Source organism: Stenella coeruleoalba (assembly GCF_951394435.1).
Source record: "Stenella coeruleoalba genome assembly, chromosome: 16".
In the NCBI taxonomy this organism is placed as follows: Eukaryota; Metazoa; Chordata; class Mammalia; order Artiodactyla; family Delphinidae; genus Stenella; species Stenella coeruleoalba.
In genome coordinates this window covers 44,597,138-44,623,838 of record NC_137162.1, presented here as the reverse complement: position 1 = coordinate 44,623,838, position 26,701 = coordinate 44,597,138, and the positions used below count along the sequence as shown (strand labels likewise).

At 37.2% G+C, this 26,701-nt stretch overlaps 1 protein-coding gene across 4 annotated transcripts in view; it reads right to left on the bottom strand.

The window, feature by feature from the left end:
- Positions 1–1,734: 1,734 nt before the first annotated feature.
- LOC307175636 (uncharacterized protein) overlaps positions 1,735–26,701 on the bottom strand; it is a gene marked incomplete at its 5' end in the record, with an annotated part of 505,492 nt that continues 480,525 nt past the window's right edge. For all 4 annotated transcript variants that reach the window (XM_079900938.1, XM_079900936.1, XM_079900939.1 and 1 more), the window contains 3 exons: positions 1,735–1,831; positions 2,906–3,100; positions 24,342–24,441. Coding sequence is in view for 1 of the 4 variants with exons in the window: in XM_079900939.1 (XP_079757065.1) it covers positions 24,415–24,441 (27 nt within the window). The remainder of the gene's footprint in view (positions 1,832–2,905; positions 3,101–24,341; positions 24,442–26,701) is intronic.

Genomic DNA, 26,701 nt, shown 5'->3' with positions numbered 1-26,701 from the left:
TTCAAATCATATATCTGATAGGTGACTTTTATCTAGAATATATAAAGAACTCTTACAAATCAATAAGACAACCCAATTTTAAAATGGGGAAAGGATCTAAATAAACATTCCTCCAAGGGAGATATAGAAATGGCCAATAAGCTTATGAAAGGATGTGCAACATCATTAACCATCAGGGAAATATAAATCAAAACCACAGTGAGACACCACTCTACATTCATTAGGATAGCTTTGTCAAAAACTCAGAAAATAACAAAAGTCAGTCAAGGATGTGAAGAATTTGGAACCTTCATACATTGCTGGTGGGAATGAATGAAAAATGATGCAGCCACTTTGCAAAATACTCAGGCAGTTCCTCAAAAGGTTAAATATAGTTACTATATGACCCAGCAATTTCATTCTTAGGAATATACCCAAGAGAAATGAAAACATATGTCCACACAAAAACTGTACATGAATGTTCACAGTAGCATTACTCAAAACAGCTGAAAGTAGAATTAACCCAAATGTCCATCAATTGATAAATGGATATACAAAATGTGTTATATCCATAAAATGGAACATTACTTGACAATGAAAAGTAATGAAGTACTGATATATGCTACAATATGGATGATTCTTAAACACATTACGTAAGTGGGCAAGCCAGTCACAAAATACCACATTTTCTTATTGTGGTAAAAAAAAAAAATGTTCTAAATCTGATGTGGTGCTGAGTGCATAATTCTGTGAATATACTAAAAACTACTGAACACTTTAAGTGGGTGAATTTTCTGATGTGCAAATTATATCTGAATAGAGCTGATATTGATTAGTTTCTATTGATGAAAAAACAAGTGCTCTTAATACTACTGTGCTTCTGGGACTATATTCACAATTGAAGGAAATGCTAACTCTCACTTAAATGTTAGCGAAAATAATGGCACATATTACGTTAGTGAAAATATTTAACATTCATCTGCTATGGAAAGCTCTTCAAAGGAGACCATTCCATTCTGAAATATTGTCTTTGTCTGGCTTTCATGTCTCAAGGCCCCCCAACCACCCACCTTTTTTTTTTCTGTGAGCCTATTTTATTTAGAGGATCCTGAATATAGGCTGGCAGGATGGACAAATTAGCCAGTCAGCCTTTCCATGAAGTCAGAGAAAATTAACAACCTCCTCTAGACATTAAGAAGTATCCTGGTATGATGAAGTTTCTACACTTTAGTTCACACAGTTAAGTGTGAACTTTCATATTCAGCCAAGACTTAAAGGATTTTTAGGCTCCACTCATCCTGCCTTGATCAAGAGAAATACACACACACACACACACAACTTGTCATTCCTAGTGACTTCAGCTAAAGAGCTTCTCTCATCAATCACACAGGTGCAGCCTGCTGTCTGGATCTCCCTCTTCTCTTCATAATCCCCCACCCCAATCCACGCATCCCAAAGCAGGAGCAATACATAGAGGAGATGGCAGAGAGGGTTTGCATCATCCAACCCCAAAATGATAAAACAAAACAAAACAAACACAATCAGACATTTCCCTTTGCGCTTTTTGAATCTGCTCTTAACTCCAGAGCCCAAAACCATCTCCCCTCATGAGAGTCAATACTTCTTCCTTTGTCTTGCTCCTTCACCTTCCCTCCTGGATTTGTCTCTTTAGGAACACGAAATTCCTCTCTCTCCCAGTTATTAGGCAGAGTTTTTTTCTTCCTCGTGGAAACTAGGCACCAGCCCAAAACCCAGGTCCTGGAAGCTTGTTTTTATTCCCTCAGTAGGCTTATAAAACAAATTTCCAAAAAAAGCCAAGTCCCTTCTGAGTGAAGAATTCTTGTAATAAGCTCTAAGAAGAGAAAACATTTCTTCACTTTATGAATGTGAGTTTCAGAAGAGATATTCATTTTCAGGTTCTAGGAACATTTTACTCTAGCCCTCAATGTTTTGTCAGAAGTGAAAGCCCAGTAGAGCAAATTCCACCACGAGTGTGGAGTTTGTTACAGGCGTTGTTTCCTTTAATAGATGTGTGGGGTTCCCTGTGGTCAGTCTTCCCTCTACTCACCAACAAGAACACATTGCACTATGTGGACTATGCAGGGTCCCAGGCCAGCTTCTCCTTTCCCAGTTTCCCAGTAGAACATCCTAGGGGGCAGCCAGTCCTACCCCTTTAACTGAAATGAACAAACTGCAGGCTTACACAACTTCAGCCAACTCCCACACTCAACAGTTTGAAGGGTCACACCCTAAGTCACTCAATGCCAATCGGTTGAGGGTAGCAAAGCACCCATATTTCGGGTTAATTTAGCAAGTAGCCCCAGGAAAACCACGGTGGACACAGGAAAGAACTACAGCAGTGGAAATGCCCTGCGGCTTGTTGCCCTGCTCACAAGCCTTGACCCTAGAGTACTCCATTCTGTTTAAATGTCTTCCCTACTGTATTCTCAAGCGTGAATCTGACCTCCTACTCCCACCCCCCAATCCCTGTGGCCCCAGCTGTCTTCAGTTTTTTCTGATTTCTTCTTCTGTTATCTTCTTGGTTCCCTAGACCATGTGAGGACTAATGTCCTGTTCCACTTTTACTGGATTAAATGGCTGAGGTGAAGTATCGACTGGGAGATTTGCCTACCCCCAGATGTTATCAAATGGTGTAAAGGTTACAGTGGAGACAGGTCTCTGTGGAGAACAGGGGTGTTCAAGGCCAAGTTCATGGCATTCCTGATTCTTGACTTGAGACTACCACTGTCATTCACTTATGTCACCTATTTGTATGCTACAATTACCAAATAATTATTACTCTTACTACTTTACACAATTGTATTTTAGATAAATTAAAAATAAGAAAAATCAGAGACTCTATTTTACCTTTATTTATTCCTTCTCCAGCACTCTTCTTTTTTTTTAGTGTAGATTATTTTCTTACCTGTATCATATTTCCTTTTACCTGAAGAATGTTTAAAACATTTCTTTCAGGACAGGTCTGCCAGTGATGAATTTCCTCAGTTTTTGTTTTTCTGAGAAAGTTTGTATTTCTCCTTTCCTTTTGGAGCATGATTTTGCAGGGTACAGATGGTAGGAGGCAGGTTTTTCACCACTGGAGGGGCAGTTAACAGATAATCTAGGGAAAGAGGTCAAATTGTTCCATGCTGTAATGGATTAGGGTTGGGGAAATAGTAGTTCATGTTTAGATTAATATAGATACAGATTGTTATGTGTGTGTGTATATATATATATGAAGTATATGCATATATACATGCATACATACATATGGGTCAGTATATACACATGTATTTCCTTCCTCTGTCCCCTGAGAGGACCTAGAAGCAAGGACACTTGAAATATGTCTTTCAGATCATTCCATGGAGTATAAATAAATGTTTCATTATTTCTAATAACTGTATAATGTATATAACACATATTTGCCTAAAATTTACGTTGTTCCTGCTATTTTCAATTAAATATTATTTGAAACACTTTTCTTGATTCGACATAGTTTTATAATTTTAGAGGTAGGTACACACAATTTTATTGCACTGAAGTGCCATAATTTATTAAACTCTAATGTTGGGTATTTAGGTTATTTCCAATTTCCCTTGGATTTAAGTGCAAATCTGTGAAACACTGGGTTTGTGGATTAGATTAGGGCATTGAGCACCATCTAAAATTGGCAACAAAATAAAGTCCAGAATTTCAGATTCTAAACAAAAGGACATACTAACAACACCCAACAGTAAAGTTTCCATATATGGCCCTTTGTTAGACCCAAAACCTCAAGCCTCATGGGCAAAGAGCTGATGTGTAATGATTTTTTTTCATTTACTTCTTTATCATCTATTTATTCAATTTATCTAAATTTTTATTCCAAGTATACTGTGTTCTATGCACTCTGCTGACTTCCAATGATACGGGTAGAATACCTCCCCTGACCTTGTGGGACTTATAATACAGTAAGGAATACAGACAGTACAGCAGTAAAACAAACATACTTGACAGAGAACACATATAGAGGGAGACTCTAGCTATGTTTAAGTCACTTAGTATGTATCTACCCTGGGAAAGTTATTTAACCTCTCTGTACTTCGGTTTCCTCATCTGTAAAATAGAGAAAATAATAGTTAACATGTGTAAAATGCTTAGAAGCATCCTTGGTACATATTAAGCACTCAACACATTTTAGCTATTATTGTTGTTTGTATTAATTATTCATTGCTACATAACAAATTACCCCGAAGTTTAGCAGATAAAAAGCAATTATCATCTCACATAGTTTCTGATGATCAGGGCTCCAGAAGCAGTTTATCTGGGTGGTTCTGATTCAGGGTCACTCATGAGCCTGCAGCCATTTGAAGGCTTGGCTGGAGGTGGAGAATATCTTCCAAGACGGCTCCTGCACATGGTTGTTGGCAGGAGGCCTCAGTTCCTCATGCTGTGGATTTCTCTATTAGGGCTGCTTAAGAGTTCTTATAGTGGGACATTCAGCTTTCCCTTGAGCAAGTGATTCCAGAGAGAGGAAAAGGATGCAATGCTTTTTATGACCTAGTCCTAGAAGTCCTACACACCACCACCTCTATCCAAATCTATTTGTTAAAGGTGAGTCACCAAGTGCTGCTTTCACTTAAGGAGAATAGAAATAGAGTCCTCTTTCTGAACAGGATCAAAGAGTGTGCAGACATACTATAAAACACCACTCAGATGCAGAAGGACCACTCGGTGCCTGACCGGCAGAAGGGGTCCTCCCTCTCCACCCTTCTGTGACTCTCTCAGTACAGTGGTGTACTCAACTCAGCCAGTCCATAATGTTCACTTACTTAGATGTGTTTTGTAAACCTTTTACTACTTCTACAAATCCAGATCATCTTCATCACCATTTACACATCATAACTCTTTTGGTTCTGATTTTATGTTAACTCAAAGCAAGTAATAGATCAGTGGCTCTTTTGAACCCAAGCAAGCTTCAATTCCTTTCAATACATCTCTCTCAAATTTCTTTATTTTAGTCAGGAAGCATCTGTAATGTCCTGAGAGATATAGAGCCAGTAAAAATCCACAGCAGCACAGGAGAGGCAACTTCTAAATATACTGGGCCAGGTCAAGCTACACTCAGAAAACTTCCTCTTAGTTCTCTCTATAGCTGCCTGGCAGGTTTCCCCCAGCCTTTGGTTTTCTAATAGACCTATTCTTTTCAATCATATTGGTCTTCCCTTGAAAGGATTTTGACCAGTCTTCCTAGATTTTTAAAAATTCATATATTTATAAGGTACCAAATCCTTAATATAAATTATCTTCAATCTTTACTTAAACTTTGAAAAACAAATATTATTAGTCCTCACTGTAAATGAGAAGCCCAAGTCTCAGAAAATCGAGGTACTTGCACGAGATCACACAATGATGGCACTAAAGTTCAAAGCTAAACTGGCTGGACCTCATATCCAGTTCTTCCTATGGATGCTGCCATTCCTTGGGGTTTTATTTCAGAGCCATACGAATACAAAACCCTGTGGTCATTGATGTTAACCCCAGATATACCAGTTCACTGGACATTTTCCAGAAGCTTTTTCCACCCCCATCTATGAAAATAAGATGTCACCCACACATCAGGTTGCCAGATAAAATACAGAATGTCCAGTTAAATGGTATTTTAGAGAAATGGTAAATAATTTTTTAGTATAAATCCGTCTCATGGAATATTTCTATATCCTGGGATATCCTTAAGCTGAAAAGAAATTTGCTGTTTCTCTGAAAGGCAAATTTAACTGGGCATGCAGTGACAACAGACTAAAATGCTTACAATTCTCTCTTGCCATGCCAGATTTGGAGGTTCGAAGGGATTCTAAGGTTTCCGATTTCTCCACAAAATCAGAGTGGAATCGGAGCCTAGGTTACAGAAGCTTTCAGTTCTTCCACAGTGAAGAACGGAGCAGAATCTTGGGGAAGCTGGAGCTTCTGATAACACTAAGATGAAATGCCCTTGAATGCTCCGCCTCAAATAAATGCAAGAAAATTAGATGTTTCCCCTCCATTCAGTTAGATGTGAGTTTGAGTGCGGAGACCAGATTCTGTGAGGATTACTTGTAGCAAAGTTGTCATCACAAATTCATGTTCTTTCACCACCCATGTGCCCTTAAAGGGCCTCATGTCATTTAGTTAAATAGTGACCTTGGGTGCGAGCCACAGCTGGGAAGACTCTCCAGCAACCCCAAATAAGGCAGGCTCTATGGAATTAAAATTCATTCTCAAACAAAGTTGGCCAGAGCAGTTGGACACCACTGTCATCCTACCCTGTGCTTGCCCAAATCCTGGCTGACCTCTCCATCATCCTTGCATGCTGGAGAAGAGAATGTGCTGCCTCTCAGATGGCTCTGCACTCCCAGGACATATGCATGTTTTTAACAGCAAAGTCCACCAAAAATCCCTTAGGATAAAGGGCCAAAATCCTGGAGTGTGCCCCAGGCCCTGCGTGACTCTCCCTGCCCATGGTTTCCTCACTATCCCCGGCTTCCATTCACACTGGTCTATCAGATCCCCAAATGATTTCCTTTCCTGGAGTGTTCTTTTCCTTCCTTCTTCTGGAGAGTACCTAATGACAATTTAGGTAGCAGCTGAAATAGGATTTCTTAAGGGAGTCTTTGTCTCAGCCCTACCCATCTCCACTGGTCACGTTTGCCAGTCAGGTTAGCCAGTCATATGCTTTCACAGCTACCAATACTATTGGGCTTAATTAATTCTCAGTATGATAATATACTCATCTCCTGTCTTCCCTGGTAGTTTTTTTTTAGTTAATTAAGGACAGGTGTTACATCTCTTGTTGACTCATGTATCACCAACATGAAGAACTATATAAATGTTAACATGCTCAGTAAGTATTAATGGAATTAAATGAATGTAAACTTCTGATACAGCAGCTGGTCACTCAGAAGACCTTTCCAGTTCTCCCTGCCTTCCTTTCACCCTCTCAAGTCCCCGTGTCTGTGGTTCTGGACACTGATGACTGTATCTCTTCTCTGTCTTTGTCTTATCCGATTGGAGAACAGCCTAGAGCCACCTATTTCCTGGTTAACTTTCAATACTTGGAATGTTGGCACTTCCTACTGCTCCCTATCCCTGGCCACCTTAATCGTGAGGAAAGGACATCAGACATGAGGAGAGGAGAGGGCATCTCACTTCAAAATATCCAGCTATTCTTTTCTCTATTAGCAGTACCAAGCTCTCTTTTGTCCCCTGAATTTTCTCATGATATCTATACTCTGCACTCTCTCTTCCAAACTCACCAACGCACTACCTGTTACTGGCTCTCCTCTAGCACTTAAAAGCTTCAGCTAAAGCCAGCTGATCCCGGAGTGAAGCAGCTTCTAGTATTAACAGCATGATATACCAATAACACTTGATTTGCCAACATGTCTGAGTTTTGTTTTGAGGGGTTTTGTTTGTTTGCTTATTTGTCTATGAATGAGATTAGGGAGTTACATATCAACAAATACACACTGAATATTTTTTAAAATTTCCTCTTCTTTTTTAAAATAAGGTCCAAATTATTTTAATATTCAGAAAGTCTTTTAGACCTGCCTGTTCAATATGATGGACACAAGCTACATATGGCTATTTGAATTTAAATGCAAAGTAATTAAAGTGAAATACAATTAACAAGTCAATCTTCCTTACTCTCTTTAGCCACATTTCACATGCTCAGTAGCCACATGTAGCTACTGGCTACTGTATTAGTGCAGATATAGGACATTTTCATCAGCACAGAAGAATCTTTTTCTTTAAAAGAAAGATGGTAAATGAGGGCATGCTTTGCTTTTACTTTCCAGTGCCCTGTAGGGTTGTCTCTGGTGGGGCTTTCTATTCACAAGCTGTGAGTCCATCTTGAAGCTGTGTGCCCTGGCCTTCCACCTCATTTCCCCATCCTCTAGAATGTAGGTCTGATGCTTTCATTCATTGCTCTATAGATAGCCCGGGTACTGCCCTTGCGGATCCCATCTGTTCTCTTATTATAATTTCCACCAGGCAAGCCAAGCTCTTGTTTTCAATGAGTTTACTCTTTCAAATTCAAAGTATGGTAAGAGAAACAGATCCAGACAAAGATGCCTCATCAACAATTTCCTGAAATCAAAGTTTGCTTATCCCCAGATAATAGCCTCCTTCTGGAAAACAAAAAAGCCAGAAGCTGAACACAGTGATATCCATTCTTCTTACTGAATGTGCAGTGAGGCCAAAACAGAACTTCCTGAAGCTATGGGCACTTCCCATTCCCACTGTGCCTCTCACCTGGCCAAGCTAACAGAGGATTTCCTCTTGGAAGGTACCTCCTAGAAAGACTTTTCTTCCACTGTCCTCTGCTCTTTCCATAAGTCAACTTCTGTTTTTCTCAAAAAGAAAATTGAAAAGCTATTTATTCTATTTATGAAGAGATAACTGCTCTGAAATCAACACATAAATTAATGAACAAATGAAATGGGCAAATCTCCAGATTCCCTTCCGTGGCAGAAATCTGCCTGCATAGTCAAGATCCTCTCTTCCTTTAGCATATCTCAGGACAGAGGGAGTGAGAAAGCAGCAAATGTCCTGCCAATCTCCCAACCTATGAAGACAATGCAAGATGAGGTGTTGTTCGGATTGCATGCTTCTCTGGTCATGGATTTCTGGGGCTCAGGCTCCTACTTTGACTTTAAGACCGTATGTGAAACACATCTTCCACTTTCTCTATTCCCTAACATCGTTCAAAAGAATTTGGTTAGAAGGGAGCAGGCTTGGGAACAAGTCTCAGAGCTCCATATCTGTAGCAAGTGGACCATCTCCACTTGCTCCACCCTCCACTTCAGGGTGCTGACAGCTCAGGGGTCTCTGGGGACTTGTTAGGATGAGGGGTTCCCACCTTGGCTGCAGCCCCTTCTGTGACCATATTCTGGTTTTGGGTTTCCTCTTTTTTTCATATGCTTAGATTCTCCCATTTCCTTCCCATTGTTTCAAATTTTTCTGAAATCCCGCATCAGCTGATGATCCACCCTAACCAAACCCATTCCATCCTCTTCACTTTAAAGGATTTGTTGCTCTCTTTTGGGTTTCATTAATTATGTGGAGAGGAAAAAATAAAAAATGTGCCCTGCCTTCCATTTTGTATTATGATTTACTAAAAGCTTTGAAAGTTGTGAAATATCCCTGGCAGTGATGTGCTGGCTCCAGCCCACAGATCTAGCTGTGTAATGCTTTAATTGTTGATCCTTCTTCAATTTCAATTTTGATTTGTGTTTTAAACCAAGAATTTGATATAAAGTTGTTTTCGTTTCTAAATGGTAAGGATTACTTTGGTTTTTATTAGTTTTTTTCTGGGGATTTTTTGGAGATGAATGGGGGAGATAGGAGTGGGTATTTTTAATTTTTTTCTAAAGATACATAATTGTATTGAAGTCAATGGATAGGATCATTGTCTTCTGCTTTGACGGTTTGTCACCCCGACCTGTCAACTGATGGAGGTATCCTCAGTGTCCTAATCACAGTTTGTTTTGTGACTGTTCCTGTGGCATCTGGAAAAAAATGTGTGCTGATCTGTATATTTTATGTGTAAAATCTTTCAAAGCTCTTCCTCTGAGGGTTCTGCCTTTGGGGTCATGTTTAGAAATTCTACCTCCTAGTCAAGTTTATATAAAGACTCATCTGTATTGTGTGGGGACATAATGTTTTCAGGTTTTATATTTAAAATTGTAGTCAACTTGAATTAAGTCTGGCAGGAGATAGGGGTCTACTATTTCTGAACAGAAATACTGCCTATTTCTGTTCTTTCCAAGAGGTTATCCAGTCAATCTTGGTTTCTAAATAACCAACCCATCTTTTACCTCTCACTTAACATCATACTAAACTCCATCGATATGCTTGTGTTGATCTCTGAACCATATAATGCTTTCACATCTGTTAGTAAAATTCTCCCCCACGACTCTTCTTATATAACAATTTATCTAGTAGAATTCATGTTTTTCTTTCTTCGCTAGCTTTTTAAAAAGTAGTCATGTGGTGTATTCTATTGGGACTGTTCTAAATGTATGAAAAATTTAGGGAAAATCAACATCCTTCAATAAGGTCTTTCCATTGAGGCATTTAATATCAAATCCCTAATCATTAATGCTTACACATAAAACTGCCCTTTAATATCTCTGAAACAAATGTGTTCTATAAGAATATTATCAAATGAGGTAATATTGTATGAAATGGTAAAAGAGGAATGTGTCCTGTATTGCCTTCTCTTTAAAATTTACCTAAGCCCTTTTTAGATAAACTGTAACTATTCTTTCAGAAATGATCATAAATTTAAAGACCCACATCAGTCCACTAAACCTTGGACCTAATTTCAGTCCAAAAGAGTGAATTAAGATCTGTTTCTCTAACCTCCAAATCAGCCACCTGCCAACATTTAATTGGATCATATCTGACACTTGTGCTCTGTAGGTCAACTCTGTAGTTACCTGAATGTATACTTTTGCAACTAATTTATCTTGGAAGTTTCATTAGAAATGGCATTGCTTAAAATTAATCATTTTCTGGGTAAATTATTGGAAAGTTTTATGGTCATGGTGGGTGACTGTAAACACTTAGACCATTTTCAGAATCACTGAGGCTGCCTTTTATGGCTCAGAACTTGGAGGCCTTGGTCCTGTTTGTCCTGTGTTTCAAGCATATCAGGACTGTTTTCTTAGTGTTGTGCAAATGTGTTTCTGCTCTACCTCTGTGTGAAGACTGAATGGACTTCTTTTCAGAAACAAGTCTTTTCAGACATTATAATTTTTCTCAAGATAAGTCAGACCACCATTTGTGTTTTTGAACATTTGGATCTGATCTTCTTTGGGACACACATTAATTTTGCTCTATATCTTTTCTTACTATAACCTCCACCTGTTCCTCAACATTTGTCCAAAACACTGTTGTGAGACATGTTCCCTGATCCTCAGCTATCTTCTATGACACTTTTGTGCAAATTAGACAAAGAAGACTCTCTGGATGGACATAGCTCCACAGAAGTATGGCTTGGAGAGAAACCTGTACATTTTTAAAAACTTGTAATGCATAGCGTAACATTTGTCATCTTAAACCTTTATTTATTTTTAAGATTTATTTACTATTTATTTTTGGCTGCATTGGGTCTTAGTTGCGGCATGCGGGATCTTTCGTTGTGGCGCACGGGCTTCTCTCTAGCTGTGGTGTGCTGGTTTTATCTTCTCTAGTTGTGGTGTGCAGGCTCCAGGGCGTGTGGGCTCTGTAGTTGTGGGCTCTGTGTTTTGCGGCATGTGGGCTCTAGTTGAGGTGTGCGAGCTCAGTATTTGTGTCACACGGGCTTAGTTGTCCCACGGCATGTGGGATCTTAGTTCCCTGACCAGGGATTGAACCTGCATCCCCTGCATTGCAAGGCGGATTCTTTACCACTGGACCATCAGGGAAGTCCCATCTTAAACCGTTTTTAAGTGTACAGTTCACTGATGTTAAGTATGTTTACACTGTTGTGTAACCAATTTCCAAAATTTTCTTTCTTGCAAAACTAAAACTCTGTACTACTAAACAAGTCCCCATTTCTCCTTCCCCCAGCCCCTGGCAACCACCATTCTACTTTCTGTTTCTATAAATTTGATTGCTCTGGATATCTCATATAAGTGGAATTATGCAGTATTTGTCTGTGACTGGGTTATTTCACTAAGCATAATATTCTTAAGTTTCAGTCATGTTGTAGCATGTGTCAGAATTTCCTTCCTTTTTAGGACTAAGTAATAGTCCATCATATGTATATATTGCATTATGTTTTTCCACTCAATTGTAGTAAAATGCATAGCATAAAGTTTGATCAATTCTTCCCTTTTAAGAAGCCACATTGGCAGAGCCGTTGACTGTCACTCAGCGATTAGATACTGAAATGTACACAGTTGCTTTGACATTGTACAGATGGGCTTACATTTCCCTTTGCTTTTCTGCAATGCCCAGTTTATGGTGAGGGGTACTATAAGGAGCCACAAACAGCATTTGTTAATTGCTCTTTTCCTCGGGGATTGATGAGGATGTGATCTCCTCACCAAGACCCATAGGAGAAACAAATATTATCCCAAGTACAGTTTATATTACATGAACACTGCAACTGGTCTTCTTTGGCTGTTTCAAGTAACACTCTTTTTCTGTTTTGATTGGCTCCTGGGAGACTTCAAAGTCAATGTACAGCCCAGCTTTAACAGCTGTGCGAGAATTTCTGGCATATATTTTTGAGTACCAACTTTAGCTCACCCTATTATATTTCTAAATGGCATTATATGCTTTGGAATGAGAAGGAGTTTATACATATACTTCATTTCATGAAATATCTCTATCTGTTTGACCTGAGAGAACATATATATTATTAAAGCCCATGTGGTTGCATTTAACAGAAAATTGACTCAAACCACTTAAAGCAAAAAATGGAGTTTTATTGGCTTATAAAACTGGAGGAATGGCTGGATCTTGGGCCTCAGATGTTATCAGGACAGTCTCTCTCATTTCCTGTCTCTGATTCTAGCTTTTGTTTCCTCTGTGCTGGCTGCATTCTTAGTAGGTTCTTCTATCCGGTGGAAACTTGGTCCCAGAAGGTCTAACCTACAGACCACCTTCTTAGGAATCCCACTGGGCCACGAGCATCTCCTCCCCAGTGGCTTCAGCTTAAACCCCTGGAGGTTTCTCATTGGCCTTTCTTGGCCCATGTGCCCACCCGTGAGCCAATCACTGTAGCGGGAGGAGGCAGTGTTCTGGATGGCCAGGTCTGAGTTACATGGCTCCCCCACCGCTAGGGATTGAGGCATGACAGTAAATTTCATAGACTTGAAATAAGAGTTAGAAATTGAGATGCTATTGCCAAAAGGAGTAGAAAGGGATTCTACACAGGCCAAAATGACTGATTTTCTCTACAACCTACTTAAAAGGATTCCTCAAGAATAGTAACCTCATTCACCTTCACACAGGAATCTCTTCTGTAATGTTCTTCCCAGGTATTTCACCTGGTTTCCCTTTGAACACATCCCAGAATGGAGAACTCACCACTTCCTGTTGTCTTCCATTCCAATTCCAGACAAATCTAGTTGTAAGAAAAACATTCTTTATTTTAGCCACTCTGAGTCTTCCTGTAATTTCTAAGGGATTGTCTTGCTACCCATTAGAACTCTGTAATTTAAAATTTTAATCTCTTCTTTCTGAAAGAGTGCTTTAAATGTTTGAGTCAAATTTCAATACTTTTTAAATATTTCATGTTCTACTTTCCCAGTACCTTTTGAAGATTCTTGATATAATCTCCATTCCGGATCAAGAATATTCTTTACAGATCCAACAGACTCCAATGATCTTTTGAACTTTACCAGCTACGAGAGGCTCCCTCCTTGTTTATCTTATACCATCAAATAATTTAATGGTTCAAACGCTGGAAATAGTTTCCAAATACTGATTCAAATCTGCTTCTAACTCTGAGAGTAAGCCCTAAAATGGGATATTTTTTTCCAGTCATCACAATTTTGGTTCATATTAAGCTTAATATCAGTAGCTACCATTTACTGAGTGCCAGATTTCCTACATCATTTATAATCCTTATAATAATTCTCAGAAGTAATTACTATGATTACTATCCCATTTTACAGATGAGGAAGCTGAAACTTGGTTTAAGTAGCTTCAAAAAGATCTCAAAGTTGGTAGATGGTTGATTAGTATTTGAGCTCAGATATCTTTGACTCCAAAACCAAGTTTTTTTCATCACATTCCAAGCTCGTCACTTGAGGTCAACTAAGATCATCAGATCTGTTTCTTTTGTCAATCACTTCTTCCACACTTATACGTATGGACAAAGAATTTGGTGCTCATTTTAATGCAGGGCTATGCATTAAAAGAGTTAACATAGCAAGTCTGAGACTGCTATCTTTAAAAAGGCCTGCTTTCAGGGTTAGCCCTTGACCAGCACGTGGAGTCTTGGATTTTGGGAGAGTTCCTGCCATTCCCTGATAAGAATGGCTCACTATGCCTAAACTGTTTGTGCAGACAATATAGTTTATACTGAATACCTGCTTTCCTTCTGGGAGCATGGATTTTGGTACATGTTAGACAGAGGGTGCCTACATGGCGAACCCATAATAAAAACCTGGGCACTGATTCTCTAATGAGTTTCCCTGGTAGATGTTTAACACATGTTGTCACAGCTCATTGCTGGGAGAATTAAGCACATCATGTGTGACTCCACTGAGAGAGAAGACTCTTGGAATCTTGCACCTGGTTTCCTCTGGACTTTGCTCCATGTGCCTTTTCTCTTTGCTGATTTTGTTTTGTAACCTTTCACTGTAATAAATCATAGACATGAGTACGACAATATGCTGAGTGCTCTGAGTTTCCCTAGCAAATCACCAAACCTGAGGGTGGTCTTAGGGACCCCTGGCATAGGGTCTTTATATTTGTTCCTGTTAAATATAATCCTGATAAGGTAATTTTGAATCCTGATCCTCTTATTCGTTTTGTTGTTGTTGTTAATGTTTAACTCCATACACATTCCTTCTAGGTTTTCATTCCAGTCCTTGATAAAAATTTTAAATGAGAGGTTCAAAACACAGTATTGTGATTGTTTCCTGAACCCTTCCTCTGTGTTAAGATTAAGCTATTAATCAAAATGTTAGGGCAGAGCTAAGGCAATGGAAACAAAAGCAAAAATAAACAACTAGGACCTAATTAAACTTAAAAGCTTTTGCACAGCAAAGGAAATCATCAACTAAACAGAAAGACAATCTACTGAATGAGAAAAAATATTTGCAAATGATATGGCTGATAAGGGGTTAATATCCAAAATATATAAACAGCCCCTACAGCTCAATATCAAAAAAATAAACAACCCAGTCAGAAAATGGGCAGAAGACCTGAATAGACATTTTTCCAAAGAAGACATAAAGATGGCCAACAGGCACATGAAAGATGCTCAAAAATCACTAATCATCAGAGAAATGCAAATCAAAACCACAATGAGCTATCACCTCACACCTGTCAGAATGGCTATCATCAAGAAGACCACGAACAGCAAATGTTGGTGAGGAAATGGAGTAAAGGGAACCCTTGCACACCGTTGGTGGGAATGTAAATTGGTGCAGCCACTGTGGAAAATAGTATGGATGTTCCTCAAAAAATTAAAAATAGAACTACTATATGATCCAGCAATTCCACTCCTGGGCATTTATCAGAAGAAAATGAAAATGCTAATTTGAAAAGATACATGAATCCCAATGTGCACAGTAGCATTATTTACAATTGCCAAGATATAGAAGCAATTTAAGTGTCTATCAACAGATGAATGGCGATACTCAGCCATAAAAAGGAATGAAAGTTTCCCATTTGCAACAACATGGATGGACCTGGAGGGTATTATGTCGACACAGAGAAGAGCAAACATTGTATGTTATCACTTACCTGTGGAATCTAAAACATAAATGAACGAATAAAACAACACAGAAACAGACTCACAGATATAGAAAACAAACTAGTGGCTACCAGTGGTGACTGGGAAGAAGGGAGGGGCACGATTGGATAGGGGATTAAGAGATTCAAACTACTATGTACAAAATAAATAAGCTACAAGGATATATTGTACAGCACAGGGAATATAGCCAGTATTTTATAATAACTTTAAATGGAGTTTAATCTATAAAAATTTTGAATCACTATGTTGTACACCTGAAACTAATATAATACTGTAAATCAACTATACCTCAGTAAAAGAAAATGTTAGGGCAGAGTTGCTAAACCAGTTATACATTTTTTACAAGTGGTATTGAAAAGAACATACTTCATTAGATTATTCTCTAAAATTTCCTAGGAGATTTTGTCATTTTCAAAATTAAGGCATATAGTCCAAGGTGTTCTCATTCTTTTCTTATGTAGTTACAGTGTATTTAAAAAATAACTGGAGCTATTCTGACATTATTTACTCTTCCTGAACCCATATTCCTCCCTTATAATTATCACATTCTTATTACAATTGATAAATAACAATTTGTTTAATTGTATTCTGAGGATTTTTGGATTTTATCAATGACAATATTTGCATCTTATAGTTTTTAGAGTGTATTGATTTTTCCTGTTTAAATATCAGACCATTTCCCTATTTCTTGTCTTCTGCATTCTTTTATGGAATTGATCCATTTCATCTAAGCTATCAAATTTGTGGACATATAGTTGTTCATAATATTCCCTTTTTATTCCCTTTTTATCCTTTTTATGTCCATGGGGTTAGTAGTGATTGCCCATCTTTCATTTCTCATCCTAGTATTCTGTGTCTCTCACTTTTTTTCTTGGTTAACCTGGCTAGAAGTTTATCAATTTTACTGATTTTTTTCAAAGAATTAGATTTTGTTGATTTTATCAATCGTTTCTGTTGCCAATTTCATTGATTTCCGCTCTAATTTTTATTTCTTTTCTGCTTGCTTTAGGTTTATATTGCTTTTCTTTTTCTAGTTTCCTATGGTAGAAGCTTAGATTCTTGATTTTAGATCTTTCTTTTCTAGTATACACATTCAATACTATAAATTTCCCTCTAAGCACTCCTTTTGCTGCATCCCACATATTTTATGTTTTTATTTTCATTTAAACAAAATATTTTAAATGTCCCTTGAGATTTCTTCTTTGACTCACATGTTATTTTAAAGTATTTTGTCAAATCTCCAAATATTTTGGGATTTTCCAGGTATCTTTCTGTTATTGTTTTCTGGTTAATTTTATTGTTGTCTGAAAGCATACTTTGTATGATTTCTATTCCTTTAAATTTGTTCAACGTGTTTTATAGCCCAGAATGCGGCCTATCTTGGTGAATGTTTCTAATGAGCTTGAGAGGAATGTGTGTTTTGCGGTTGTTAGATGAAGTAATACATAGATGTCAATTAGATCCAGATGGTGTGGTCTAATTAAACTATGTTCTTACTGATTTTCTGCCTACTGGATCTGTCAATACTGATAAAGAGGTGTTGAATTCTCCACTATACTAGTGGATTCATCTATTTTTCCTTGCAGTTATACCAGCTTTTGTCTCATATATTTTGACATTCTGTTGTAAGGTGCACATATTAAGTATTTTGTCTTCTTGGAGAATTGGCCCTTTGTCGTTATGTTAATGTCCCTCTTCATCCCTGATGATTTTCCTTATTTTGAAGTCACCTTTGCCTGAAATTAATACAGCTGCTCCAATTTTCTTTTGGTTTTTGTTAGCAAAGTATATCTTTATCTATCCCTTTACTTCTAATCAATCTGTGTCTATTTTTAAAGTGGGTTTCTTATAGACAACATAGAGCTTGGTCTTTTTAAAAAATCCATTCTGTCAGTTGCTGTCTTCTAAGTGGTATATTTAGATCACTGATGTTTAAAATGATATAGCTGGGGGAACTTCCCTGGCAGTCCAGCGGTTAAGACTCCATGCTTCCAATGCAAGGGGGGTTGGTTCGATCCCTGGTAAGGGAACTAAGATCCCACATGCCATGTGGCATGACCAAAATACATAAATAAAATAAAATAATAAAATAAAATGATATAGTTGGATTACTATCTACCCTATTTGTTTCTGTTCTCTATTCATTATATATTATAAGCTATAATCACCCAATGCATTGCTGTTATGAATATTTTGAGCAGTTATTTATTAGAACTAAAAATTTTAAAAATAAAAGTTTTTATTTTACCTTCACTTATTCCTTCTCCAATGATCTTCCTTTCTTTATGTAGATCTGGGTTTCTATATCATTGTCCTCCTCTCTGAAAAACTCCTTTTAGCATTAATGCAAGGCAAGTCTACTAGGGACAAATTCCTTCAACTTTTGTTTGTCTGAAAAAGTCTTTACTTCACTATTTTTTTTTTTTTACATCTTTATTGGAGTATAATTGCTTTACAATGGTGTGTTAGTTTCTGCTTTATAACAAAGTGAATCAGTTATACATATACACATGTTCCCATATCTCTTCCCTCTTATGTCTCCCTCCCTCCCACCCTCCCTATCCCACCCCTCCAGGCAGTCACAAAGCACCGAGCTGATCTCCCTGTGCTATGCAGCTGCTTCCCACTAGCTATCTACCTTACGTTTGGTAGTGTATATATGTCCATGCCTCTCTCTCGCTTTGTCACAGCTCACCCTTCCCCCTCCCCATATCCTCAAGTCCATTCTCTAGTAGGTCTGTGTCTTTATTCCCGTCTTACCCTTAGGTTCTTCATGACATTTTTTTTTCTTAAATTCCATATATATGTGTTAGCATACAGTATTTGTCTTTCTCTTTCTGACTTACTTCACTCTGTATGACAGACTCAAGGTCTATCCACCTCATTACAAATAGCTCAATTTCGTTTCTTTTTATGGCTGAGTAATATTCCATTGTATATATGTGCCACATCTTCTTTATCCATTCATCTGATGATGGACACTTATGTTGTTTCCATCTCCTGGCTATTGTAAATAGAGCTGCAACGAACATTTTGGTACATGACTCTTTCTGAATTATGGTTTTCTCAGGGTATATGCCCAGTAGTGGGATTGCTGGGTCATACGGTAGTTCTATTTGTAGTTTTTTAAGGAACCTCCATATTGTTCTCCACAGTGGCTGTATCAATTTACATTCCCATCAACAGTGCAAGAGGGTTCCCTTTTCTCCACACCCTCTCCAGCATTTATTGTTTCTAGATTTTTTGATGATGGCCATTCTGACTTGTGTGAGATGATATCTCATTGTAGTTTTGTTCACTATTGAATGATAATTTTGCTGGTTACAGAATTCTATGCAGAATTTCTTAACACTTAAATATTTCATTCTGAATAAAAGCAAGAATAATCTCTGAAAAGAAGTCTAACATAATTCTTATCTTTGCTCCCCTATAGGTAATGTATTTTTTTTCTGGCTTTTTTCAAGATTTTCTCCTTGTCTATGATTTTCTGCAGTTTGAATATGGTATGCCTAGCTGTAAAATTTTTGGTAATTATCCTGCTTGATGTTTTCTAATTTCCTGGATCTGTGGTTTGGAGTCTGTCATTAATTTTGGAAAATTCTCAGCCATTATTACTTCAAATATTTCCTTCACTTTCTTCTCTGGTATTCCCATTATGCATATGCTGCACCTGTTGTAATTGTCTCCCAGTTCTTGGATATTCTTTTCCTCTTTAATTATTATTCTTTTTTCCCTTTGCATTTCAGTTTGGGAAATTTCTGTTGACATATCTCAAGCTCACTGATTCTTTCCTCAACCATGTCCAGTCTACTGGTGAGCCTATCAAAGGAATTCTTCTTTCTGCTAGAGTATATTTGACTTTTAGAATTTCCTATGAATTCTTTCTTAGAGTTTCTATCCCTCTGATTACATTACCCACTTGTTCTTGCATGTTGTCCAGTTCTTCCATGAGATCCATTAGCATATTAATCATTGTTATTTTAAGTTCCTGCTCTGATAATTCCAAAATCTGTGTCATACTTGAGTCTGGTTCTGTTGCTTCTTCTGTTGATTCTTCATACTGTGTTCTTTCTTTCCTTCACCATGCCTTGTAATTTTTATTGAAAGTCAGGCAATATACATTGGATAACAGAAATTGAGGTCAATAGGTCTTTAATGTGAGGGTTTATTTTCATCTGATTAGAGTTGTGCTGTGTTTGCCCTTCGCTATAGCTATAGATGTCTAAGCCTTCAATTTCTTCCATTGTCTTTGTTTTTGTCCCCCCTGTTATCTTTGGTTTTCCCTAGAAACTCCTTCTTAAATTATTTTAGCTGTCATCCTCCTGTTATTATACAAGATCCCTGTTCCTGACTCTGGCAGCTTCTACTTCAAGTTATTCTCTGTATTCCACTCTTTCTCCAATTTTGGAGGCATCATTTTGCCCTGTGACCTCAATTTTCTGAAGGATCTAAGAAAAGATGTTGGTTTTGTTTCTTCTGTTTTTTGCTTGTTATGAGGATGGTATTGATGATGTTTTTACATGTCAGAGCAGAAACTGGAAACTGTCCCATTCTTTATGATTCCTCAGTGATAACAGACAAGACTTTGCTCTAAGATCATGCCTGTGGTTTTTTCTACACTTTCAAGATATAAAAACCTGGACCTGAATATATAAATTCATGCAAATAGTTATATATTCTCTTTCTAAGTTCTTGCTATAGGCTGACGTGTTCTACCATTTCCAGCGTGGAAGAGAGCCCACAAGTGGAAGCTTGGGGAACAAATGATAGAAAAACAAGTCATAGGATAAGTAATGTGGTGATAGTGATAGATTCCAGTGGGATCATTTACTTAGTGCCTGTCACCCCTAGTGATCTACAGAGTTACCTATAAAACCCAAGCCCACCCACTTCTACCCCACTCCAAACTTTAATAGCTATGCCTTAAACAATGTTTTTAAAACAGGAAACCCACTAATTCCACCAAGTTCATCCATGTTGTTGGAAATGCCAAAATTTCATTCTTTTTTATGGCCGAGTAGTATTCCATTAAGTGAAATAAGTCAGACAGAAAAAGACAAGTATGTATGATATTTCTTTTATGTGGAATCTAAAAAATACAACAAACTAGTGAATATAAGAAAAAGAAGCAGACTCACAGATATAGAGAACAAATTATTGGTTACCAGTGGGGAGAGGGAAGGGGGATGGGAAATATAGGGGTAGGGGAGTAAGAGGTATGAACTATTAGGTATAAAATAAGCTACAAGGATATATTGTACAATATGGGGAATATAGCCAATATTTTATAAGAACTATAAATGGAGTATAACCTTAAAAAATAAAATAAAACTGGAAACCCATATAGGGAGTCCCTTGATAATTTTGGATGAGTTTTGGTATCTAAGACTGTGCTATTGGCAAAAATTCCTATTCATTAGTTAGAATACTTTTCTAATAAAGATGTTTAGATTTCCCTGATGTCCAACAAGAGCCTGGAGAAAATTCCTGGACATAATGCCAGCTGAAGGGCTTGGGCCAATATGATGGGAAGTCCAGCACTGCCTGGGCATGTTTTATTCTTCCTGACTCCTTTCCCAGACTGTGGGAGCGCCAAGTGTTGGATGTGAGCTTCAGCAGGGATGGAAGCTGAGCCTGTACTCAACTTAATGACAGAAGTTGATGTCATGGCTAATCAGATAATAAAGCAATCAATTAGCACATCTGGCTATTAGTTGAAAGGATGGACTCCACCCAAGGGTGAGAATTTAGCTTTTCCTCCTCTGACATTTGCATTGGCTTTCCTCGCCTCTGTCCCTTGGCCTCTGCTGTTCTCTCCACTTGGAACACTTAGTCCTTATTCCCTCCCTCAGGTTATCTCCTCCTTATTCTCCAAGACTCTGCCCAGCATTTGTTTACCTGTGTGAAGCCCTTCCTGGCCACTCAAGCCTGATGCTGATCTTCCTGAGGAGAAAGGAGGTGAGCATCTGGTCCAATATCATTTCTGCTGTGTCTAAAATGATGCTCACCTTTCATAGTTGTGTGGATGAACTAATGAAATACATATTTCCAAGTTTATGTTCCTGGCACAAACTAGGCTGCATTTGCCCATCTGCCCCATTAGACCACAAGCTCTTTGAAAACAAGAATTGAGTCTCTTATCTTGGTTCTCAGAGCCTAGTCTAGAATCTGGCATGTAGTGAAGGCTCAATAAATATTTAAATACAAAGTGAATGAATGAGATAGTGCCTGGCTACTTTGAGGTACCTCATATCATAGACATTTCAGTGCTTCCCTGCCCTTCCCACCTCTTCAACGGGACTAGGTAGCAGCTTTCCTCAGCTGCTATCCTAGGGTTCTAAGAGATATTATTTGCAGTGAAGGGCTAGTAGCCAAGATTAGTTTCCCATTAGCCTGAGGTGAACATGAAGTCATTGCTATTGGTTTGGCCTCCTTAACAAGGCCTCCTCACTAAGACAGGGAGTATCTCTATTTCAGCTAAGCAGGGAGGAAGAGAGACCAAGCCCAGAGCAGCCTATAAACCATACACAGCCTCTTCTCTGTCAGACACCACCTCGCCACACCTGGGCAGCTCACACCTGCTGATGCACAGTGATACTCTGTGGGAGCACTATCTTTTGAACTTCCCCATGAGAACTTGCAGGTAAGTGTCCAGACCAGAGTTGTGCATTCCAGGGCCCTGAGCAGACATGCACGCAGGGCCAGAGCCTGCTTATGCTTCTTTTGCCCTGAGCAATTATTAATAGTACCCGCTTTACCCTCAGGTGTTCTAGCTTTTATGATAAATGATATATCCACCCTATACGCCTCCCACACATTTTGTTTACTACCTCCGTTACATACTGGAATATTCTCAAGCAAATCCAAGATATCATATTTTATCAAAAACTACTTCTGTTTTTAACCTCTAACAGGTAAGGACACAATAAATAATTGCAGTGTCTTTATCTTACTTAACAAAATTATCCATAATTCCTTCATATCATCAAATGTTTAAATTTCTCGGATTGTCTCCAGAAAGTGTCTTTTGACAGTTGACTTATGTGAGTTAGAATCCAAAGAATATCACACACTGCATTGCTCAATGTATCCTTTAAGTCTCACTTCCTTCCCCCCTGCTTATATTTTACTTCACCTCTTTTTTTTCTTACTGTTTATTTATTAAAGAAAGCAGGTCAGTTGTCCTGTAAGTTTTCCCACATTCCAGATTAGACATTCTAGTGGTGCCATTCAACACATTATTCTATCCTCTGACTTCCTACAAATGGTAGCTAGATCAAAGACTTAATCATGTACCAATTCAAGTTGTTTGGAAAGGATATTTCATGTGTACCTCTTATTATATCACATCAGGAGACATTAAACATCTGATTGCCTTTCTTTTTGCCCTCTGACTTCCTACAAATGGTAGCTAGATCAAAGACTTAATCATGTACCAGTTCAAGTTGTTTGGAAAGGATATTTCATGTGTACCTCTTATTATATCACATCAGGAGACATTAAACATCTGACTGCCTTTCTTTTTGGATGTTACAATTGATCAGTAGGTCAGATGTTGTCACCCTTATCCCTCTATTATAACATTCCTCATCAAAATCTCACTTAAAGGTTTTGGCAGCCATGGATAATCACTGTCCAAATCTATCATCCATTAGGGGTTACAAAGTCATAATTTTCTGTTTCTATCATTTCTTCTATTTACATTAACCAGAATTATCTATAAAGAAGCAATTATTTGTTATAATTTATATAAGAAGTGGAGGGTAAATGTTTTATTCTTTTCCTTTAATTATAAATTTTAAGAATAATGAATTAGTAATCTAGCAATATTGAAACTTTACCAATGAGCATTTTGCTCTTTTAAAAATATGTATTAGAACTCATAAACATTTTAGACATAAATATTGGATTTCAATCCATTTCAGCATTATTACATTTGTGCTCAAATCATCCCATCTCAGACCAGTAGAAGTCCTTCAACTTGAAAGCACATAAAAGTTCATCTTTTGTTCCAAACTTGGAACCAGCAATTTCTGCAAGAAGCCCTGAATTGCTTTAGTGGAAAATTGTGTTTAAGGCCCACAAGCTGGATCCTATGGGTACTAATTGTGGTAGGGTTGTCATTGCTTTTAGGTGTTTTCAGTGGACAGAGCTAGAAAATGTCTCTTCTTTTAAGAGAAAAAATAATATGTCATAAGTTCTTATTGGTATTTCTTACAAATTTAAAATCACAGGGTTTTTATTTAACTTTGGTTTTCAAATATTATTGAACTTTTAAATATTATTTAACTTTTATTTCAAAAATAAAAATGGATAAACCATAAAATGGATTCTATCATAAGATTGTAATATACATATTACCTGTTAACACTTAGAAAAGTGAATGAACCTGGACAATAAGCTGGAATGAACTAGTTTCCTTTACTTTAAACCTGATTATTGGATTTGGGTTCAGATAATGTAAAACACTATCATATAATATTTTATTAAATTTCAGTTATATCCTGGTGAAAGGATGAAAGCTGTATGGAGTGAAAGAACTTGTAGATGATTAACACCAAGCTGTACAATAAGCAGTGTAAAGTCTGATATCTATTGTTAAAAATTAACTACACAAACAGGGTGCGCAAAGTTTAGCTTAACAGTTGTTTATGTCCAAAAGAACTGGGATTATTTTTAGTCTCTGCTAACATCAGTGAAAGTGGGAAGATGAGGGACTCAATCAGAGGCAAATCTACATGAATGAGATCGACACTTGGTGCAATGGAAGCTGAGACCATCCCTTACAAGAAATGAGAGGGAATCATTTAAAATACATACACAGCCAATGCCCACTTATGATAAAATATCTCCACAAACTAGGAATTAAAAGGAAGTCTTTCAATCAAATAAAAAGCACGGATGAAAAATCTCCACCTACCATCACACTTTTGACGAAAAATTGAATACTGTCTCTCCAGGATAAGAAAGATGAGAATTTCCACTCTTAACTCCTATCCAACATTATTACACTGGAAGTCCTAGCAAGAGCAAGAAAAGGAAATGAGAGACACAAAGATTAGAAAGGAAGATATAAACTGTCATTATTTACAGATGGCAATTGTATAAATAGTAAGCCTTATGGAATCTACCCAAAAGAAGGAAACTTCTGGAATCTGTAAGTAAATTCCATGAAGTCACAAGATTCAGGGCCAATACACAAAAATATCTATATTTCTATATACCATCAGCAATTTTTAAAATGAAATACAAATATTATTTTAAACTGATGAGGATGATTATAATTTTTGTGACTTTCTGTTTGAATAAAAAAAAAATCCCACAAGGACTCAGAGGCAAAAAATATACAAATCAATTTTCACTGCAAAGTAAAGGAGCTGTTACAGTGGAGGATTACTGGACTGAATGTCAATATTATGACATAGTATGAGTGTGTTTCGTGTTTGGTAATTTCAATCATTGTTGCTTTTGTTGTGGTCATCCATATACAATGCTTGGTGTCAGTTTATTTATCTCTTGTCAAAATAAAACACAGTGTGTGTGTGTGTGTGTGTGTGTGTGTGAAAAAATAAATTAATTAATTTTAAAAAACATCAAACAGGTATTAATAAATCTAATATGTGTAAGATCTCTACAGTGAAAACTAAAAATCATTGTTTAGGGAAATAAAAGAAGACCTAAGAGAATGGAGAAACACATGATCATGCTCATGAATTGAAAGACAATATGGGGTGTGTGTGTGTGTGTGTGTGTGTGTGTGTGCATATATATTCACAAATATGCACAAACTACTGATACAGGCAGCAGCAACATGGATGGATAACTGAAACATGATGTTGAGTAAGTCAAACTACAAAATAGTACATATTGCATAATTCCATGTATTAGAAACCATATAACGGGTAAAACAAATCTATGGAGTTGGAAATCAGAAAGTGGCTGCCTATAAGTAAATTGCAAAGGGGCATGAGAGAAACTTAGGGCAATAGAGATGTTCTCTATCATATTTTAAGTGGTGGTTACATGGATATACAAATAACTGTTGAACTTCATTGCACTGAAAACTTTAGAAATATCCATTTTGATTGTAAATTGTACATCAACAACCACCACTCCAACAAAATAAGAGGTCAGAAAAGGGCCATCCATGGGATATATACTGCTGTTTTGTAATATCATGATGCATGGATATGACAAGGGACTTGAAATTTTACTTTCAGAAATAAACTGTAATGAATAATAGTAAATTATTTGAGAAATAAGTTATGAAAATTATTTAATGGCTAGAAATTCTTAGTCATTGATAGACAAATGTAATACTGATGTAACTGTGATACATCATACTCACATGAATTCCCTGTTAAGTATATTACATAAATTAAATGAATGTTACTTCAAATTCCCTAAAACACCTGTCAACAATAACAATTTTTGTGTTAACTTTATCTGGTTTTGGTTTCAGGGTGATGGTGGCCTCATAGAATGAATGTGAGAGTGCTCCTTCCTCTGCAATTTTTTGGAATAGTTTCAGAAGGATAAGTGTTAACTCTTTTCTAAATGTGTGATAGAATTCGCCTGTGAAGCCATCTGATCCTGGACTTTTGTTTGTTGGGAGTTATTTCAACACAGATTCAATTTCAGTACTTGTGATTGGTCTATTTATATTTTCCATTTCTTCTGGTTCAGCCTGGGGAGATTGTACCTTTCTAAGAATTTGTCCATTTCTTCTAGGTTGTCCATTTTATTGGTATATAGTTGCTTGTAGTAGTCTCTTATGATGCTTTGTATTTCTGTGGTACCATTTGTTAACTTCTCCTTTTTCATTTCTAATTTTACTGATTTGAGCCCTCTCCCTTTTTTTCTTGATGGGTCTGGCTAGAGGTTTATCAGTTTTGTTTACCTTTTCAAAGAACCAGCTTTTAGTTTCATTGATCTTTTCTATTGTGTTCTTCATCTCTATTTCATTTATTTCTGCTCTGATACATGCACCCCAATGTTCATTGCAGCACTATTTACAATAGCCAAGACATGGAATCAACCTAAATGTCCACTGACAGATGAATGGATAAAGAAGATGTGGTACATATATACAATGGAATATTACTCAGCCATGAAAAAACAATGAAATAATGCATTTGCAGCAACATGGATGGACTTAGAGATTATCATACTAAGTGAAGTAAGTCAGAGAAAGACAAATATCATATGAAATCACTTATATGTGGAATCTAAAAAATAATACAAATGAACTTATTTACAAAACAGAAACAAACTCAGACT